This window comes from Alosa pseudoharengus, unplaced genomic scaffold (assembly GCF_046254945.1).
Source record: "Alosa pseudoharengus isolate Yale_2024_CS ecotype anadromous, Long Island Sound unplaced genomic scaffold, YU_APseudo_1.1 YU_APseudo_1.1_scf_9, whole genome shotgun sequence".
NCBI lineage: Eukaryota > Metazoa > Chordata > Actinopteri > Clupeiformes > Clupeidae > Alosa > Alosa pseudoharengus.
Genome location: NW_027468881.1, coordinates 18,158,257 through 18,180,021, shown reverse-complemented (window position 1 = coordinate 18,180,021; position 21,765 = coordinate 18,158,257). Strand labels below are relative to the sequence as shown.

Genomic DNA, 21,765 nt, shown 5'->3' with positions numbered 1-21,765 from the left:
ATATAACTCAATAAACAGTTGATCACAAGGAAGCTATGGTTCTATGGCAATTATATGTTCATGCCTCTACTGTAGATCTATGGCTCTGTCTGGCAGCCTGAGTTGCATAAGAAATGGAGCAGTTGGAGTACTTAGACTGCTAAGAAGTCACTAAGTAATACTGACCAAATGTATGGGATTGACAACTGCCGATTTCGGATGAAATTACAGAAAACAATATACAGGTAAACCCCTTGCAATACACATGGTTTACAAGAGTTGCAGACTAAAAACACCACAGTTGTGTGAGAACCACAAGTCTGACTTTTTTTTCCACTTTGCTTACTGTTTGCACAGAATCTTATGGTTCTTATCTAGGTCAAATCTTGGATGTTGATCTGTATGACCTTTAAAAACTTACACCAGTGAACTACAGTGATCACGAAAACATCCTTGAAAACATCCTAAAATAAAAACATGATTTATATAAGAACTTGATAACAGAAAACTTATTTGTCAATCAGGACAATTGTTCAGGAAGAAGAAAAATAAGTTCAGGAAGAATAGTAAGTGAGAGTGTTTCTACTTATCTCAATAAGGGAAATAAATTAAGAGCCTATGTTGAGTACAAGTATGTCTTCTGAAGGCCTAAACAGAGCCCAGCCAAAAACTAAACTAAAACTAAAATTTTGATCAACTTTGAGGGACAACTATGACCATGCAGGATCATCCAGACTAAATGTGATGATTTTGCTACCTACTATTCCTATTTATGTACCAACATGCAAAATTTGAGCCTCCTACATGGTTTAGTTGTTGTGCTATGGGCTTGTGAACTTTGACAAAAAAAGAGGCTGAACAAAATTGACACGCCCCTCCCCCTGTAAAACTGGCTGTATCTTGGAAAGTATTGATCTTACATAAAAGTAATTTTACAGTGTGTCTCCAGGATAACATAGGTACACCTGGTATTTTTTTTTGAGACCTAAGTGCGTGGGCCCTGGTTGAATTGACGTGGAATGACCCTTAACGTTTTTTTTGGATTTCCTATTAATAAACAGATTCTGAAATATAACATCAAAATAAGATGCTAAAACTTTATTGGATGACAGACCTGGATCAGCAACATAAATTATTATAGAAGACATACATATTTTACAGTATCTGAAGTTAATGCTCTAGTGAATTGGCATCTGTAACTATAGCTTACTTGGATGAGTTTAGGGACCAAAACTCTATAGACATTGTCAATATAGGCCTAAACAGGCCATTCAACTGCTATACATATCAATCTGTACATTCATAATTTCTGGCATTGAATATGAACATTAGCCTGGGTGTTCCCATGCTGCCTTGCGCGCAATTTGATTCACGCTGCTAAGGCAGCCTGGAGACCATGGAGCAAATTTTCGCCTGAGATAGGAGACCAATCACAGAACAAGGGGGAAAGCAAGACGATGATGAGCTATGCACAGACGCATTTGATAGACATCCGTGGCACCTAATAAACGGATCTGAGCATTTTTTTCAAATACGAGAAAATTAACGTTTGGTTCCCAGACCACGTCTCATTGAGAAGTGGTGGCGCTAGCCAGGCTATATGAACATATGTTTCTGTATAAATCAAAGTAATAGCATTGCATACATTTGGAGAAAGGAACTATGGATAGTGCTAATGCAATAAACTCACGATCGTCCCATTGCCACTCTGTCCCTGCCAAGTACTGATCCCTGAGGTACACCTGTGGTGAGGTTGTGAGACTTTGGCATCTGTCCTTACTAAGACACACTGAATGAACATCCTTTGGTAGGATGCAAACCAATTAAGAGCTTCCCTAGAAATGTTTAACTCAGATATGTAGAGAGGAGAATGGCATGGTGTCAAAGGCTGCAGATAAGTCAGGTAAAATTTAGCTATGTTCAATAGTTCAGTCTCAGATATACTGTAAGGGCAATTTCAGTAGAATGACCGCTCTTGAAACCAGAACGCTTAGAGTCTTATAGGTTGTTCTGAGATAGGAAATCAGAAACTTGCTTGAACACCACTTTCAAGAAGATGGGAGACAGGTTTATAGTTTTTCACACCAGCTGAGTTGAGTGTACTTTTCTTGGGCAAAGTGCAACCATTGTTTTGCTTGCTAAACTCAAAATAGAAATGAAACTAGTTTGAACCGCTCTAGTTTCTGTTACACTCTTTGCTAAACCACAGGCATTTGCTTAGATTCTCACTGACTCATGACATTTAATGGTCAGCTTTTGTCTGGAACACACAAGCACCATTTTCTTAAAAACTACCATCACTTGTCCATGTCTCACATCAAAAGTCGCTATGACCAGGAATGCAGGCAGCAGAGGGGTCAGAGTAGGTCAGCAGTAACAGATTAGTGAGACCGCTGCAGAATTATCCGTTTTTAGTCATAAGTATGAGCATTTCTCTAATTCCTAAAATTTGCAGTGGTCTTTTAATTTTGAATATGACCGTCTACTCATACGAATTGTCACTCAGCAACCGTAGGATGACATCAGAAAAATGTGCAGTGATCTCTTAATTTTTTCCACAGCTGTATGCGTGCAATGAATACAAAGATGCAGTATTTCAGACCTTAAAAGTTAATATTAGATTTTAAACAAAACAATACTAATGTTTTAACTCTTTTTACCCTTTTAACTCTGTGTTGTTACTATGTTTTAACTCTTGTTTTTAACCTCTTTTGTGTTTGTTTTGTGATTGTGATGTGTACCTATTTGTTCTGCTATCTTGGCCAGGTCTCTCTTGAAAAAGAGATTTTATATCTCAATGAGACTAACCTGGTTAAATAAAGGTTATAATAATAATAACTAACAAGAGTTCATAAATCAATATTTCATGGAATAATCCTGATTTTCAAACATAGCTTTCAAATGTGTTGGCATAGGCCTATCTTCACCAGGCTTCACTTTTCTGTTAGGTGACTTTATGCCACTCATGGTCCAAAGGTTCACGCAGCTCGGCTTTCTTTGAATGCTTGTGACTATCCATCTTCCACACTCCAGAGCTTTTCAATAGGGTAAAAGTCACCATTGCAGGCGAAGGAAGCAAGTTTCCCTCTAGGATAACTTTGTATGTGGCTTGTTTCATGGATCCTTCATAATGACAAGTCAGGTAGATGAATCAATGTGTGGCCGTTTTGTTGTCAAATTTCTTGCCAAATTTTCTTGCCAAGCCCAATGTGTTGTATTTATTATATCGGAGAATTCATTCGGAATGGGTCATGCAGGAAACCTACCTATTTTCTTTGTGATTGCCTACATTGTAAGACTACAATCTTAAGGTAGCCTACTCAGTCATAAGGTAAATCATTGCTGTTTAGCCAGGTGAAGAAACATTTTAGCTGCTCTTACAATTGGGTGCATATGTTCCCATCACATGACTACTGACAGGTGTAAAACAAAGACTGTGTCTCAAATGCCGTACTTCTGCACTAACAATATCTAATTTGAGTGTGTGAGGGTGTTCACACTGACAATTCCAACGACACAAAGTGCACTGCTAGTCCTCGATTTGTGCGCTCATAACGGTCAAAAAGCTTAGTGTGAAACGCTGGACACTTTTCGCCCTCAACGGACGCTATGTTGGCTATATAGCGGAAGGGGAGGTAGCGTTTTCAAACTTGTGGTAATCGTGGTTAAGAAAGCTGAAGCAGCAGCAGTGGAAAACACATGTTACAGAGGTACAAGCAAGTTATAATATAAACTGTTCATGTTTTGACACAGTATGACCATGTTACTGTCGAATAGAGGACACCAATAAAGTTATATTTAAATGTTGAGATCGCCAGTTCCGTTAAGTGCACAGAGTTAGTGTTGATATGAGACGACACTATTCTGTTAAAATTTGTGCACTCCGTCAGTAAGCACACAGTGCACATAGGGTGGTGCACAAAAGTGTAGGTCTACTCACGGAAGTATGCCAATTGAGACACAGTCAATGTAGTCTAAATGGCATTAAATTGACTGTTGCAGTTTTATGTTGACCGAGAAATTACTGTTTGATTCATTTTGGTTACTCTTTCAACTTTAGTAAATGTGTTTCTCAGTAGTGTTGAGTAATATTGGTAGGTTGCAACACACAAGTGTTTGCCAAAGAAACTGTCAGTTCTGGTCAGTAGCCTAGTCTGTTGTAATGGATTCTCTTACATTCATACCAGAAGACAATTGGGACAATTACAGTCATGATATCACTATTTGTATAAGTTCTTTGTTACACCCTCCAGCAGCCTGGACACTCTCTCTCCCTGCGGACCCTCCCCACAGCCCTAATAATAACATGGTGATATTTTAGTGTCCCACTCCTCCCTGCTATAAAGACTAGCTGAATATAAGATACAATCATATCAAATGCTTGCTTGCAGACTATTACAATAGATATTACAATTATTGTAAACACAAAAAAAGGTTGGGTTTGTATAGTCAGTAATGACCTCACAGTTATAGCACACTAACAGAAGAAGACCATGGTGAGAGAGAGAGAGAGAACTGAAGAGTTGAAAAGGCAACTCTCTTTCAACAGTTTCTATTCCTGAACAGTACATTTACTGCTGTTCATTATCAGTGCATAAACAGGAGATAATCTGACCTTTAACATGTCACGGCAAATAAACAATTACATTTTATATCATTTGTGATACATGAAATATAGACATTTTATTACTCAGTTGCAAGATTTTTCTTGCATCTTCTTCCACTTGTCTTTGAGCCATATCCAAAACAGGGTCAGAAACAACAACAGAGAATATATATGGACATTTCATTCCTTCAGATCAGTAGAGCGATCAGGGTTGAATAATGTCGCCATTGAGAAATAGTGACATCCTAACTGAACTGATCTTCCAGGACCTGAGACCGATATCCCGAGAGTGCAAAAGGGGATGTAAAATACAGTCTTGACATAATATATAAAAATGCCAGACATTTTAGAGAGCATGCCTCACATGTTTCTCAATTGATTAATTGATATTAATTGATTTTTTTTAAAAAGAAGATTTAAGACTTTTAATCATCCAATAAAAATTTTTGTTGTGGTTCTGTCCTCATATCTTGGTTGTGCCATCTTCAAGACAAACATGCCCTGTAGAAATGATATTAGAAATATGTCAAATGCTTGGAGAATGATTTTCAGCTGACCCATTAAATGATTCAGGTTAAAATGCCTAATCAGTGTGACGAACGCCCTTTTAATATAATATGTATGACATCAGGATGGAATGCTAATAGCAATATCAAGATGGAAAGCTAGGTATAGATCACAGCATATGTAGGCCTACCTGAGATTAGGACTGTTCATCTTGTCCAGATGGATATTGGTCAGATGGATCCTGGCCAGTTGTGGATGTATTTTTATTCTTTATTGTAGAATAAACTAAGAACGCATCATAACCAAACAAGCATCCAGCACATAATGCAAAGACCTGAAAGGTATTGAATGTGAGTGAGTTTCACCAACAGTACAGTAACTTTTCATAATTTTGTGTCACATCTGATTTTAATCAAAGTATCTCTGTCTCCACTTGTACCAACTGCCCGCGCCTCACTTACCTCTCCCATTAAGAGCATCATAACTGAGCTGGTAATCAGGATGACGAAACATCTAATGGAGGTGATCAACAGTAAGACTGACCCTGTGACAACTCTGAGGAGGTCCTGAAGGGCAAACACCAAAACATACATACAGTATGTAGGCCTTTTGAGGGCCTGAACCAGGGACTTGACTTGCATGAATCAAACTTTTAATTCACACATGGTTGGTTATTTGTTTGTTTGTTTGTTTTTGTATCTATTTATTTATATGGTTAGTGAGTAATGCTTTTATTCATTTTATTTATTTTTTAAGAGTGCATATAGTCTGAAAGACTTACACAAAAAAGCCAGTGGACCTCAAAGGAAGTCTTTTCCAATCCCATTGTAAAGACAATTAGCATGAAAATCCCCAACACCATCTCAGCAATGGGTACAATGATGTAGCAACCCAAATTCACAGGAACAGTTTTGCCAATGATGGAAAATAAACAGAGAGCCTGAATATTTAAAAACAAATAATATTTTGTATCAGCATGCCATCATTGTGACAGTTCTGTGCAATGTCAAGAAACAAAGCTGTATGGCTTCGTTGGGAATTAAACTAACAGTGAGTAATCTAACTGTCAGTGATTAAGTTGGTTATCCAAGTTAAAAGGGAAAAGTTCTCCATAAAGTATGCCCTACTGTTGTTTTTAAAGGCTTTTGGACTTACTATTTCACCTGCCATAGTCATTCCTTTACGTGTCTTCAAGTAATTGATGGTCACATCCACACTCTGTGTTCCTGCTAGCTCTGCCATGTTTTATTAGAGCAACTTTGCTGTCAAAGACTAAACTGAAAAATGACAATAAATTCTTCAGAGACACATTTATTTCAGATGGGAGGAAAATGTTTTAACTGATCTCTGTGTGATTGTTAGATTGATCCACAGGTCATGAACATATGCAGTACACAAGAGGCACCCTTATGATTAAATGGGAAACCCTTTTATAGGCATCGATTTTAAAGGGACACCAGGCAACGTTTTCGTGTTAATTACTCATCTTCGTAAGTCGGTATATGGTTAAATGACTCATCACAGGGCGAATGAAGACTCTCTCGCCCGCCCCTACTGCCTGTAGGAAGAATATCCTGCTTGCAAGTTCAGTGTATCGTACCCGCCGAAAACCCTTGACGGAAGATGCAAAGAAAAGGAAAAGAGCTTCAGACCGAGCGAGGGGGAGTTTCGTAGAGAAAAAGCATCAGGCTTGCTTGGTGTCCCTTTAATCCCCTTGCCTGGAGCTTACTTAAAGTGACCAATCCTTACTCATCTTTGCACAATATATGAGAGGAATATACATACAGAAAATGGAAGTCCTCAATTGAGTGCTGATATGTTTAATGATATCACTAAATACAGATAAATCAAAATTGGGTGTACTCACATATAGCAGTACTCCAACGAATGTAACAGCTGCAGATTTTTTTGCAGACTCTGATTGTGGAGAGATTTTAATCTTTTGACAAAGAACATATGAAGCAACATGCCATGTTCAAAGCAGAAGGAAAAGCAGACCCATTGCAGCTTACATATCCTGTGTCAACACTTCACTCTTATGTTTTAAGAATGGGTGTTTTTAACGGACATGGAGACAGCCTGTGTTTAAAACATCTAAAATAGCACATTAGAAATGAAAGACACTTACTTGTCTTTGAACAATTGGATTTCAGGTTATGATTATGCAAATCCCTGTTAATCATGTCAGTTCTAGAATTTTTCCATAAGGACATAAGGGTAGACAATAAAACAACACAATAGAAGAATAGGTATTTATACCCCAATGTCATATTGCGTCTTGACAGAAATATATTTCTAGAACAACGTTAGTGTAATACAAGTCATTTGGGGCGTGCATCAGCAGTGTCAGAGATGACATTCTCTATATTATAAGTCAGTGTAGCATCAAAATGAGTTTGAAGCCATCTATCTACAGTAGAAGAACTATTCAAATTATAGCAACAATAAACACACATAAGGCACCATCACAGACAATGTAAAGTGGTATGGTTTATATATGGGTGCAAGACAAAATCCACTCTGAGAATGATTATCCAGATGAGTAGATAATGCCATTATTTGCTCGGGGGGCCAAAAGGCAAGTCACACCACAGCTTCCCAAGTTGAACTGTTTGCATCCATGCACTGATTACAGTATATCCGGCACCCAAACCCTGACCATAGAGCTGCTAATTATATCTCCTGCATCCTTTGATCATCTGATTCAGTATTCATGTAAAATATTTGTGTTTGGTCTCTAATTGATCCGTGTTATGTGGGCTGAAATATGTCTGAAATATGTGTCATAGTTTTATAGCCCAATTAGTTCCATGTCATCTCTGCTGGGCCTGGATTAATGGTACCCTGGAAATCCAGAGTTCTCGCGAGACACTCTGGCAAAGAGCAATGATGCACGTTACTTTTTCCCCCTGCATTTCGGGAAACCAGCTAAACTGATGAAGACAGCGCTGCAACGTTGGAGGACAGTACACATTGGTCGTAGTGTTATCCGATTGCTTTGAAGTCCGAAATCATTCAGAGTAAACATGGTCTAGTGTTATCCAATTGCGTGCAGTGAGATTTTTAAATGCATGCTTGTTGCCGCCCCTCGAGTTGGGCTATTACATTGCTCTTTGCCAGACCCTTAATCTCAGGGTGTGGATTTTCCAGGCTAGATTAATGGGGGTAGAGTGTTAGGGCCTCAAGGGATTGCCTAGTGCCAAATGCATGAATGGGTTATAGGGTATAAAACCAAACACCTGAGAGTGCTCCACCTGCTCCTCTTGTCCTGCTGGCCTACTGCTCTCCTGAGTCTAGGGGTCCTTGGGTCCCCTGCTCTTCCATTCTTTCTCCCTCTTCGTCTCGGTCATTCCTTCCCCTTTTCTCTCACTCACTCTCTCATGCTTTCAGGTTTTCCGAAGTTCTTCTGTCTAGATTGTATCTAATCAATTTATTTATGTATTGATTACAGTGAACACACAGTGAGGTGAAGCACACACTAATCCCGGCGCAGTTAGCTGCCTGCTACAACGGCGCTCAGGGAGCAGTGAGGGGTTAGGTGCCTTGCTCAAGGGCACTTCAGCCGTTCCTACTGGTCGAACCGGCAACCCTCCACTTACAAGTCCGAAGCACTAACCAGTAGGCCACGGCAGCCCCTTAATGAATATTGGGTTCCTAGAAAGTCTTACCCAATCACTTTTATGCAGGAGAGAGTAGGGTTTCCGACATGTTCATAGAATATTAGTTACATGTTGAACTTTTCACATTTCACATTCTTCTCATTTACAACCACAAAGGCGTGGTGATTGAACAATAAGTGTCTGTTTTGCCAAATGAGAAGTGAAAATGTATTATCACATGAGTAAACACCACACACACATAAGCCAAGTTTTATCTGTGAATTTTTTTGTTGAAGTCATGAGCTAAATCTTCTACCACTAAAAGACTCCACATTGAGCTGACACATTGTTATGTCTAAGTATTGTGAAATTGTAGCTATACCAACAGCAATAAACCCAGACTGTATCTCGAGAAGGCATTCACGAACAATAGTCTATTTATACCCTTTCTAAATGCTGACACAACACTTGGCTACCCCAAACCTACAGGTGCTGCTATGAATGGATTGTTGTTCGGTCATTTCTTTTGCGAGTCAGCACTGTTGCTGCCAAGGGTACAAACTTTTCACCTTAAGTTTACACAAAGTTCAGGGGTTTACACGGTGTTTGCAGGTCACGCATTGTACACGGGTTACATACAGTACTGTTCACTTGTTTGCTCTTCTTACTGGATGTTTTGTCTCCACCTCCTACTCCATCCCCTACTCTTGCAACTTTTGTGTATGTAAATGAGTGTGTGCATGTGTGCACTGCTTTTGGTATGCTCTGTGTGTGTGTGTGTGTTTTCGCTTGTGAGTGTGTTTTATGTGTCTATTCGTGTGTGTGTTCGCTTGTGAGACAAGCAATCCTTAACAGCAATCCGGGTTTTGCGTCAGAAATTATTATTTGCTATCACTCTGGCCTTGTGCACACTTTTTTGATGGATTGAGGTCTGGACTCTGGCTCTGCCATTCTAAAATGTTGATATTGTTCTCGGTTAATAATTTCTTGCCTTGTTTGGCTGTATGTTTTTGGATCAAGGTCACCAGCTCCCATTGTCTGAAACAGGTGGACAGTGAAAGTTTCAGACAGGTGCATTCAAATGCTACCTGTCAAACAAGACTGTCGCCATGCCTAACCTATCCGTCAGAAGTTCATGCCTAACCTATCCGGTGAAAAATTATTTCCACCGGGATTTATTGCTCTCAATCACAAGCCCAAAAAGTCAAAGCAAGCACAGGTCATCCAATCTGGGATTAAGAGGGAGAACAAACAAAAAAAAGTTTACAAACAGAACACAACAAAGCAAAACAGACTGTCCCTTTTCAGTGTTCTGACTCTATATACTATATGCATACTCTGTAATGTTCCCCTCGTCCTTTATGATAAGTTTTATTACATAACGCTCAATCGGATTCGCGGTTCCTTTATCAACATATGATGCGCATGGCGGCGCAACAAACACCCAGCACTTCTTAATCAATGGTGGAATGAATACCAATACCTCAATATTTTCGTTCACCGTGTATTATCACTATAAACATTTAACAAATAATCCCCCCTTTCAGTCAAAAACAGCTTTTAAACCACCCTCCCCTCCCACAGCCGGCTTCTTCCCTGCATCCCAACAAACAATCACAGCAAACAATTTAGGCCCAGTTCAACGAGGAACAAAAAATAATCAGTCTCTTACAACTTCAGTCCGTGTGAGGCACCTTGCTTCAGAAATAAAGAAATAAAAAAAAAGAAAGTCTTTGCCTCACCGCAGCCTTGTTTGAGGAGAAGTTTATGATATTCAGGAAAATGCCCAGTCAGATGCGTTTAATCCATATAAAGTGAAAAAAGATGATCACGGTTTTGCTTGCGCTCCAAAAACAGTCCCTGTTGTCCAACAAAAATAATAATTCCAAAAATACAATTGGGGAAAAATAACAGCGTCTTTCCAGGTAACCTGTCTCAATTTTCTCCCACCTTCCTCCTCTACCTGTGGCGCTCTTTTATTCAAAAAACTTGTCAGTCCCTCATCATTGGCCCGTCTATCAGACCAACCCCCAACCCAGCCTACAACTTGTTTTTTTCATAAAGGGGTAGCATAACATATTTAAATACAAGTGGAAAACAATGGAAAATACAGTGGAAAACAATATCAATAACAATTCATTGCTCATTGTTTCAGCTTCTCCTTCATTTTAAAAGTGACAAATCTTTAGTTTGTGGATTTGTTACAACTCACTCCGACAGTGTATTGAAAGCTATATTGGCAACTACAAAACACTACAGAACCCGAGAAGTAGAGTATGAAAAAGTATGGAAGGTAATGTGAGAGAAGTGAAAGAGGAAGCACTCTGAAAATGTTTATTACACTGAGAATTCACAAGCACTGCATACTTTCAGGTCTCTTTTTTCTTCTGGCTGGATAGAGTGGTGAGACGGAGGGACCTATGTTTTTACATACATACATACAGAAAGAAAGAATGAAGATTTATGCCACCTGTTTGCTGTTGATTTGGGCTGAAACAGGTAGGTACTACTTTCAGTCAGAAAGCTATGTCTGCTTTTCTGATTAATTTGCAATGTCAAAGTTTGTTCATTAGGTAGCTTGAAAGGCATTTTTAAATTCATCTTGATTATCTGTGATTAAGTGAATGAACTAGTTGTGTTATCACTATCAGCTCAGGCTGTTCACTGTAAAGTTTTGTTCTACTATGAAAATGTCAAAACAGCATTTACCATGATGTTGTCATGTGATGTCAGCAAAATATACTACTTGGCAAGTTAACATAGCTTAGAGTTTTGGAGCTTTAGCGTTTTAAAGTTGTGATTAACTTGCCCGATTTTGGCACTAACACAAACACATTTGGGTAGAAACACACTAAAATGGATGCAGCAAACCACACTTGAACATACACATCTCAAGCTGTTGTATAAGTAAAAGTATATATACTCTTTTGATCCCGTTAGGGAAATTTGGTCTCTGCATTTATCCCAATCCATGAATTAGTGAAACACACTCAGCACACAGTGAACACACAGTGAGAATATGTTGAAAATATGGCAGGTATCACAGGTGATTTCACTTATTAGCTCATCTGACCGAGTAGCTGTACCAAGTAGAATCAGCTGGTTTACACCTCTGTGTTAATCTTTATTTAGGGTCTCTTAATTTGAGAAACTGGCCCAGTGACTCGGACACTCACAACCCTAACTCAAAACCTCTCTCTCCCCTGTTAAGGGAGACAGATTACTTAGGCTTGATTATGAATAGGTTTGCTATTTTGATGTTTGGCCAAGCTGTGGGCATATAAACAAAATGTCCAATGTTGCCCAGTGTTGAAAAGTTTTGTTTTAGATGACCTATTATGAAATAAAGATTGTTCTTGCTTAACAAAGATCTGGCGTGAATTCTCTTTGACCTCTGACATCTCTCAGCAAATGCCGCCTGCCGTTATGGCAAGTATCAGTGTGGAAACGGACAATGCATACAACGAGACTGGGTCTGTGATGGAGACCCAGACTGCATGGACTGGAGTGACGAGAGGAATTGCTGTGAGTGTACACTTAGTCAGTTTTTATAAAAACATGTGGGATGCCAAGGCACTCTTCTTAGGAATAAAACCGCTTTAATAAATATACTAGTTCATAATGGAACTTGTTAAAAACAATGCCAAGTTTATACTATCTCTTTCCCTCCTTCTCTATACCCTGTCCAAATTCAAATTCATATGCTTGGTTGATAGTTGTACTTTATGCATAGTCTTCTTTTAGCCAACTGAAAATTGTTCCTTGTCTCTCCCCATTTATATACATATTCCTTTTTGAGAATCATATATTTGAAATTTTAATTCTCTCATGACAGTAAAATTGTTCTAATAATGTATATTTATTGTGAATTTGGTCTTTTCTTTATTTCAGCTGCAGGATATGACAGGGTAACCCAAAGTATGTGACTGAATTTCACGTTTGTGCACCATTATACTTTGATAATTGTGAAAGGGTTCTCGACTGCTGTAGAAAGAAATGGCTGATCTTTAATGCAATATCTACATTGCCTATTATCAGCAACCATTCATCCAATGTTCTAAAGGCACATTCTGTTTACTAATCTGATATTTTAAAAGGCTAACTGAGAAAACATTGGAAAACCCTTTTGCAAGTATGTAAGCACATAATGTAATCTGAAAACTGCTGCCCTGATTTTTTTTTTTAAAAACAATGCAACTGATCTCAGCTGGTAATCTGTCTATAATGGAAATTTCTAAGTGACCCCAAACTTTTGATTGGTATAAATATATTCAAAACATTCAACCTAGGACAGTTCTGTAAGAACTAAATTGTCTCTATATTTCAGATCCACAATGGAACTCGATGTCGATGACACCCAGTAGGTTGATTTTTTATGCTTGAGACACAATTTGTGTACTTGTTAGTGCCTACGAATCTAAGCACCATCAAGGAAGTCAATCAGTGAAGTTGGAAACTTGACTGCTGTAGAAAGAAATGGCTGATCTTTAATCCAATATCTACATTGCCCATTATCAGCAACCATTCATCCAATGTTCCAAAGGAACATTCTGTTTACTAATCCCAATTTCAATTTAATTGTGCTTATAGAGCGCCAAAACATTCCACTTGTATCATGGCGCTTTACAGAGTGTAGACAATTAGAGAAAGAAAAGAAAAGAAAAGAAGGCCCATGGGTAACAGGGGCGAGGAAAAACTCCCTAGAATTGGAGATACATATACAGTAGGAAGAAACCTTGAGCAGATCCACGACTCAAGGGCCTGACCCATCTGCCTAGGGTCAAATACAGGACAGTAAGGTCTGTATACATGACAAATGCATATGGTAGTCAGGTGTAGAGAATAGGACATGGTGTTTAAAGCCACCTGAGGTGAAAGTTACAAGAGGTGGGGTGATTACATATCTGGTATGATAATGCATTAATCCTAATATAGTGTCAGAAAATTCAAATAGTCCAGCGTTGGAATTGTCCAGGGGAAAGGAGTTGTCAAAGGGCATGTGGTGGGTAGGCAATACGGGCCAGGAATCTGGGCAGAGTTGTCATAGGTGGGTGATGGGTCGCTAGGCTGTACGGGCCAGGAATCCAGGTAGGGAGACAGTAATAGGCGATGATAGGGCAGTAACTGAGAAAACATTGGAAAACCCTTTTGCAATTATGTAAGCACATAATGTAATCTAAAAACTGCTGCCCTGATTAAAAAAAAACAAAAAAACAATGCAACTGATCTCAGCTGGTAATCTGTCTATAATGGAAATTTCTAAGTGACCCCAAACTTTTGATCGGTATAAATTCAAAACATTCAACCTAGGACAGTTCTGTAAGAACTAAATTGTCTCTATATTTCAGATCCACGATGGAACTCAATGTCGATGACACCCAGTAGGTTGATTTTGAATGCTTGAGACACAATTTGTGTTCTTGTTAGCACCTACGAATCTAAGCACCATCAAGGAAGTCAATCAGTGAAGTTGGAAATGCTATAGACAGAATGCACCTTACTGGGCATATTCTGTCCAGTTTGAAGCTGTTAAGACCATAGACTGTAACATTGCTGAAATCTATTTCTAAAATTGTGTTACCCTTGTAAAATCTTTTTATACACATTTCCATTTTGTGAATCTAGTCTGACCTTTGACCTCTCTAACCTTTACTAGCCCAAGCTGCCTGCAATTATAACCAGCATCAGTGTGGGGACGGAAGCTGCATTCCCCAACATTATGTCTGTGATGGAGGTCGTCCTGACTGCTCTGACGGAAGTGACGAGAGTAACTGCTGTGAGTTTAAACTTTTCTCTTCAACATGTTTTTTTTTTATTTCTCTCTCTCTTCCTAGCTCTTGTGATATGTTCATGACAAATAGGCACTTGTACTGCCAAAGTAGTTATTTCATACAGGACAAAAGACAGAACACATACAGATACAGAGCATGTTAATTGCATTGCCTGCGTCTCACTTTTATATTTCACATGTTTCATTCAAAATATTTAATGGAGAACTGAAATTAAATGATTTCTCTCTTTGTTTCAGATGGACCGCGGGGCAGGATGAGACCAAGTAGGTTGATAGTTGTACTTTATGCATAGTCTTCCTTTAGCCAACTAAAAATTGTTCCCTGTCCCTCCCCATTTAAGAGTTAAGCAATATGGCACAAATGAGAGTGGGGCTGGTAAGGGATATCCCCACGGCTGTGGTGCGGCCATAGGCAAGAGGCCAGAGGCTGAGTGTCGCAGGTGACCCCAGCCATGTGTATATCCTGTACCAATGCCACAACCATGACAACCATATTGCTGTTATATAACAGTTCCACAGTTTTCTTGTCTATTGTTCATTTTGATTATCCTATTTCATATTTCTTTGGGATCTAATGTCTGGAACATTTGTCAAACTCTGTCCATGTCTTGATGGTTCTTTATCTCAACTCTAGGATATGACAGGACAACCCCAAGTATTTAACTCCATCACATTTCCTGCATCTCACATCATTCAACCTAAATAAATCTTTAAAATATTTGGTCCAAGGCCATTATTCAAAATAATTTTAAATGTCTATATTTCAGGTCCAAGGAAGTACTGGATGAGACCCAGTAGGTTGATTTATCAGCTTATGTTATAAATACTCTTTTTACATACATCCAGTATGGAAAAACATTTGTGAGATCTTTCTCTATAGAACTCCATGCTCCATGGTACATCCAATTTATTGATGAACTCACATTTCAGTAAACATCAGCTACCGTGGAGCAAGCACTGTTGTGTTTTTCTTTTCTCATTGTCTTATATTATAATTACAGGACAACATTTCTTTACACTTCATCAGTTCTCTCATGACAGTAAAAATGTTCTGATTATCTATATTTTTTGTGAATTTGGTCTTTTCTTTATTTCAGCTTCAAGATATGACTGGGTAACCCAAAGTATGTGACTGAATCACATGGACTGCATCCCACATTTGTACACCATTGAAGGAGAATTCTGGCTATTTTTCACATAGATTTCTGTTTCTCGTGGTCACCGAGTAAAAAACGAAAACAATCAGTTTTACCTAGCTCGACTTGCTGCAGCCAGCAGCTAAAGCTACAGGCACCTACAGTGGTAGACTCTGGGGGCATGAACATGGAGGCTCAAACATGCCCCCACAGTGTAGCACTGTAGCTGCCTGGTAGCTCTATAGCTGTTGGCTGCAGAAAATCAAGCTGGGTAGAACCGACTATCGATTTATTTTCCATACCTAAGGTACTCGGTGACCTCAAGAAACAGAGATGTGAAAAATCTCCGGAATTCTTTAACTTTTTAAAATGAGTTTAAAATATATTAGATGTAATCCTCATTCAAAAATAATTGTAAATGTCTATATTTCAGGTCCGAGGAGGTACTGGATGAGACCCACTAGGTTAATTTATCATCTTATGTTATAAATACTCTTTATACATACATCCAGTATGGAGAAAACATTTGTGTGATCTTTCTCTATAGAACTGCTTGCTCCATGGTACATCCAATTAATTAATGAACTGACATTTCAGTAAACATCAGTTAATCAATAAATTGGATATGGGCTACCGTGGAGCAAACACTGTTGCGATTTTCTTTTCTCAGTGTCTTATATTATAGTTACAGGACCACTTTATACATATTCCTTTTTGATAATCATATATTTGAAATTTCTTTACACTTCATCAGTTCTTTCATGACAGTAAAATTCTTCTGATAATCTATATTTTTTGTGAATTTGGTCTTTTCTTTATTTCAGCTTCAAGATATGACTGGGCAACCCAAAGTATGTGATTAAATCTAAACTAAATGGACTGCATCTCACATTTGTACACCATTAAAGGAGAATTCTGGCCATTTTTCACATAGATTTCTGTTTCTCGTGGTCACTGAGTAAAAAATGAAGACAATCAGTTTTACCTAGCTCGACTTGCAGCAGCTAAAGCTACAGGCACCTACAGTGGTACACTCTGGGGGCATGAACATGGAGGCTCAAACATGCCCCCACAGTGTAGCACTGTAGCTGCCTGGTAGCTCTATAGCTGTTGGCTGCAGAAAATCAAGCTGGGTAGAACCGACTATCGATTTCTTTTCCATACCTAAGGTACTCGGTGACCTCAAGAAACAGAGATGTGAAAAATCTCCGGAATTCTTTAACTTTTTAAAATGAGTTTAAAATATATTAGATGTAATTCTCATTCAAAAATAATTTTAAATGTCTATATTTCAGGTCCGAGGAGGTACTGGATGAGACCCAGTAGGTTCATTTATCATCTTATGTTATAAATACTCGTTATACATACATCCAGTATGGAGAAAACATTTGTGTGATCTTTCTCTATAGAACTGCTTGCTCCATGGTACATCCAATTAATTAATGAACTGACATTTCAGTAAACATCAGTTAATCAATAAATTGGATATGGGCTACCGTGGAGCAAGCACTGTTGCGATTTTCTTTTCTCAGTGTCTTATATTATAGTTACAGGACCACTTTATACATATTCCTTTTTGATAATCATATATTTGAAATTTCTTTACACTTCATCAGTTCTTTCATGACAGTAAAATTCTTCTGATAATCTATATTTTTTGTGAATTTGGTCTTTTCTTTATTTCAGCTTTAAGATATGACTGGGCAACCCAAAGTATGTGACTAAATCTAAACTAAATGGACTGCATCCCACATTTGTACACCATTAAAGGATAATTCTGGCCATTTTTCACATAGATTTCTGTTTCTCGTGGTCACCGAGTAAAAAACGAAAACAATCAGTTTTACCTAGCTCGACTTGCAGCAGCTAAAGCTACAGGCACCTACAGTGGTACACTCTGGGGGCATGAACATGGAGGCTCAAACATGCCCCCACAGTGTAGCACTGTAGCTGCCTGGTAGCTCTATAGCTGTTGGCTGCAGAAAATCAAGCTGGGTAGAACCAACTATCGATTTTTTTTCCATACCTAAGGTACTCGGTGACCTCAAGAAACAGAGATGTGAAAAATCTCCGGAATTCTTTAACTTTTTAAAATGAGTTTAAAATATATTAGATGTAATTCTCATTCAAAAATAATTTTAAATGTCTATATTTCAGGTCCGAGGAGGTACTGGATGAGACCCAGTAGGTTCATTTATCATCTTATGTTATAAATACTCTTTATACATACATCCAGTATGGAAAAAACATTTGTGAGATCTTTCTCTGTGGAACTGCTTGCTCCATGTTACATCCAATTTATTGATGAACTGACATTTCAGTAAACATCAGTTACCGTGGCTACTGTGGAGCCAGCACTGTTGTGTTTTTTTTCTCAGTGTCTTATATTATAGTTACAGGACCGCTTTATACATATTCCTTTTTGAGAATCATTTGAAATTTCTTTACACTTCATCAGTTCTCTCATGACAGTAAAAATGTTCTGATAATCTATATTTTTGTGAATTTGGTCTTTTCTTTATTTCAGCTTCAAGATATGACTGGGCAACCCAAAGTATGTGACTAAATCTAAACTAAATGGACTGCATCCCACATTTGTACACCATTAAAGGATAATTCTGGCCATTTTTCACATAGATTTCTGTTTCTCGTGGTCACAGAGTAAAAAACAAAAACAATCAGTTTTACCTAGCTTGACTTGCTGCAGCCAGCAGCTAAAGCTACAGGCACCTACAGTGGTAATTTTGTGTAAAAGAATAAGCTATAAGCAAATATATCAGTTCTGTGTTATACTTCTCCGGGTGTTTTAATTACATTTCCTGCATTTCCTACATCCTACATCATTCATCCTAAATAAATCTTTAAAAGATACAGAGGAACCTGCCCACCTTGATACATTATACTGCATGTGCAGCTATTTTGCGAAACCAAGAGAATGAGAAAAGAAAAGCGCAACACTGTTTGCTCCATGGTACATTTAATTTATTGATGAACTGACATTTCAGTAAACATCAGTTAAATCAATACATTTTTGAAAATCAATAAATTGGATGTAGGCTACCGTGGCGCAAGCACTGTTGCACTTTTCTTTTCTCATTGTCTTATATTATATTAAAATACTAAGTCCAAGACTATTCCAAATTAATTACATTTTCTATATTTCAGGTCCAAGGAGGTACTGGATGAGACCCAGTAGGTTTATATATCAGCTTATATTATACATACTTTTTTGTGTGTATTTGTGGGACTTTTTGCCTTTATTATAATAGGATAGTGAAGACACTGACAGGAAGTGTGTGTGTGTGTGTGAAAGAGAGAGAGAGATGGGGTGGGATCACTCGGCCTGGGTGCCCATGGGCACTTGGACCCGAATGTCTGTAGTCAGTTGCACCACATTGCCTCTCTTTATGCATACATGCAGTGAGAAAAAACATTTGCAATTGCCTGTCTTTGTCAAAAACACACTCTACCCATACAATTTAAAACAATAGAATGTACATCCTAATCATATGCTCAATGTCCAACCTGGTATAAGACTATAGGGCATCAAAGACGGTTTCTGACTTTTTTATGCCATTGAAGATATGACTTTTTGGTTTTGTTCCACACAGCTCAACCATCATACACTACAGATGCAGGTTTGTGTGTTTTTAATCAGTTTGTATATGGTGACCTTCTACAGTAGCTTTATCCTATCATCTTTATCATTCTAAATTTGAAGTCAATTGGGCCTGTAGTTTTTAATATATGTAAGCAGACACGCATGCACGCACACAAACACACACACACACACACACAGGACCCAGGACCCAGTTCTCCCCCTCTGCTGATCATATACATGGTCTATTTTTTTTCAGATGTCCCAAACCCACTGATTAGAGTGTACAGACTTGAGGATAGCCATGTGGACGAAGTCATAGTTTCCTGTCAACACCGTGTTACTGTTCGTCAAAACCGACTGCAGCTGAAAGTGATGATGGAAAAGAGAAGCTACACCCTGCAATACCCCGACTTCAGCAGTGGAACAGAACGCCTCTTCAAGATCATTGTGTCTTCACCTGCTTTATTCACATGTGTTGAGGAACTACCCAGCAGAACTCTTCTGAGCGATGTGTTCACCTTCCGTAAGCGTACGGACACTTCTGGTGAGTGTAAATACAGTAGCATTCTGCAGAAGAGTTAATGAGCCCCATTGGCATCCGTCTAAAGATGGAGATATTAATGTGCTCACACTCTACCATTCTTAGGCACACAGATGTCTCCGTCCTACGAGGTCTATGCAGGATTCCTAGGGTTCATGCTCATCATCATGATTTCTGTAGTGACCATGGTGACACTGTGGAAGATACACATAGGTAGGTTGCTGCAGTAGCCTATGTGAGAGTCACAGGCAGGGATGGGTCTGTGTCATCATGCCATACTGATGTGTGTATTTCATGGATAAGTTCATTAGGGTCTACTTTGTAAACATCAGGCATGTAGGATCATGCGTTAGTAATAAGTAATAGATAGATAGATAGATAGATAAATACTTTATTGATCCCCAAGGGGAAATTCAGGGGGTCTCAGTAGCATACAGACATCACACACAACATGCACTTACAGCAAATGGTAAATATAAGTATAAGTATAAACATAATAGTCTAATTACGTAGAAAAGACTTATTACCTACATCTTGTTTATAACAGTTTTGAATGAACACTATGCTGGTATTGTTTACAGTTCAATTTAATACTGTCCAATACAGTACAATAATCATTCCTGTTTTTTTCTCAGAGAAACAACGGAACAACCTGACATTCTGCAAAGACACTGTAAAAGTGTGATCCTTTAAAACACGCTTAGTTTTTTTTTCTATATTCTTACATATAAATGATTAAGAATTGTTTAGCGCTTCATCTTTTAATCCCATTTTTAAATACACATACATTATACATATCCATTAGGGCAATGAAACAAGATCATGATGATATGCCTGGGCCAGGTGCATGTAGGATGCAAGTGAGCTAAAATATTCTATCACTAAATTAAATGCCACTGATTAGCATTACGTATTTTTCATGTTGTACTCATATCGTACAGAATATATCGCATATACTTACAAGTGAATGAAAGAGTATAATGATAGGCCTACAACTTGTTTGCATGGCCATGATTCTGCTCATGTGTGTTTTAAAAATGTAGTAATTGATTTAAATAATGAGATAATGAAATGTGATTTTACATAATTCAGCTTTACCACCTAATAATAATAATGATAATAATAATAATAATAATGATAATAAGTTGAACCTTTTAGATGTCTAGTGTTGATTTATGTCAGTTTATCAAATAAATTCTTGCATACAACATATATTTATCAACTATTTTTTCCTTTTGTACACTTGTGCATTTGTACCCTCTGCTTTTCCTGTGATGATATTTTGAATATTATCTCCTTAATAATATTTCATATATAATGGCTGGCTACTAGATTATGTATGTCCATCAGCCTGTGTGAGAACTGATAACATGTTGTAACAGTGCCCTCTAAGTGGAAGGTTTGGTGGTTCATTCGTCAGCATCAGATAAGCAGATCTGATGACACAAGACTGCATTTTGACAGAATGTTTGTGCAAAGTGAATATTAGCGCAGTATTTTAGTTCAGTGCTGAGTTAATAACTGCAACAGTAAACAGGATGAGTTACAGAAGTGGGCGATTAGGGGCAATGATGATCATTATTATCAACTATTGCAGCCATTATAATCCCTGCTGTCAGTATAGCTACACTAGAGTACAATATGTCCTCATGTGGATGGCCTAAGAGACTGACTCTTTGCCATGGTCAGATCATCATTCTGTTTTCTGTATAATCACAATAATTTATCTTGCTTCAACTCTTATTTGAACTGTCTACAATTTATTGTGCATAATTGTATTGTGCATAAGGAAAATGTCACTGCAGTTGATCAACTTTGTCTTGAGTTCAATTCAAAGCCCATTTCCTGTCATGCATGCAGCTTGAGGTTTAGAGCTTCAGTTTATATTTGTGTTTCTTAGCCCACGCCTCCGTGATGAAATTAACCACGTTAGTGCATCACCTCTCGGCTCTCCCTTCCTCCTCCTCCAGGCTGCTCCTCTCTTGTCATGTTCACAATGCCTTAC

General features: G+C 38.2%; 1 protein-coding gene and 1 long non-coding RNA gene across 17 annotated transcripts; one reads left to right on the top strand and one right to left on the bottom strand.

Moving 5' to 3' along the window:
* Positions 1-3,975: 3,975 nt before the first annotated feature.
* On the bottom strand, positions 3,976-7,145 carry LOC143114325 (uncharacterized). Its single transcript, XR_012984890.1, has 6 exons — positions 6,960-7,145; positions 6,248-6,369; positions 5,874-6,032; positions 5,554-5,658; positions 5,283-5,426; positions 3,976-5,086 (listed from the first exon to the last, which is right to left on the bottom strand). It is a non-coding gene; the product is annotated as an uncharacterized LOC143114325 (long non-coding RNA).
* Positions 7,146-11,033: 3,888 nt separating this feature from the next.
* LOC143114439 (uncharacterized) lies at positions 11,034-20,972 on the top strand. Of its 16 annotated transcripts, XM_076276030.1 has the most exons (21): positions 11,037-11,190; positions 12,100-12,216; positions 12,583-12,609; positions 13,019-13,051; positions 14,040-14,072; positions 14,348-14,467; positions 14,720-14,746; positions 15,117-15,137; positions 15,250-15,276; positions 15,580-15,606; positions 16,052-16,080; positions 16,445-16,469; positions 16,914-16,940; positions 17,305-17,331; positions 17,776-17,802; positions 18,146-18,172; positions 18,784-18,810; positions 19,230-19,256; positions 19,476-19,763; positions 19,866-19,973; positions 20,396-20,972. In XM_076276030.1, the coding sequence occupies exons 1-21, from the start codon at positions 11,112-11,114 to the stop codon at positions 20,443-20,445; spliced, it is 1,173 nt and encodes a 390-aa protein (XP_076132145.1). In that variant the 5' UTR covers positions 11,037-11,111; the 3' UTR covers positions 20,446-20,972. The 16 variants fall into 16 exon arrangements, with proteins under 16 accessions (XP_076132148.1, XP_076132147.1, XP_076132161.1 ...); XM_076276033.1 differs by lacking the exon at positions 14,040-14,072 and having other exon boundaries at positions 11,034-11,190; XM_076276032.1 differs by lacking the exon at positions 18,146-18,172 and having other exon boundaries at positions 11,035-11,190.
* The last annotated feature ends 793 nt before the right edge of the window (positions 20,973-21,765 follow it).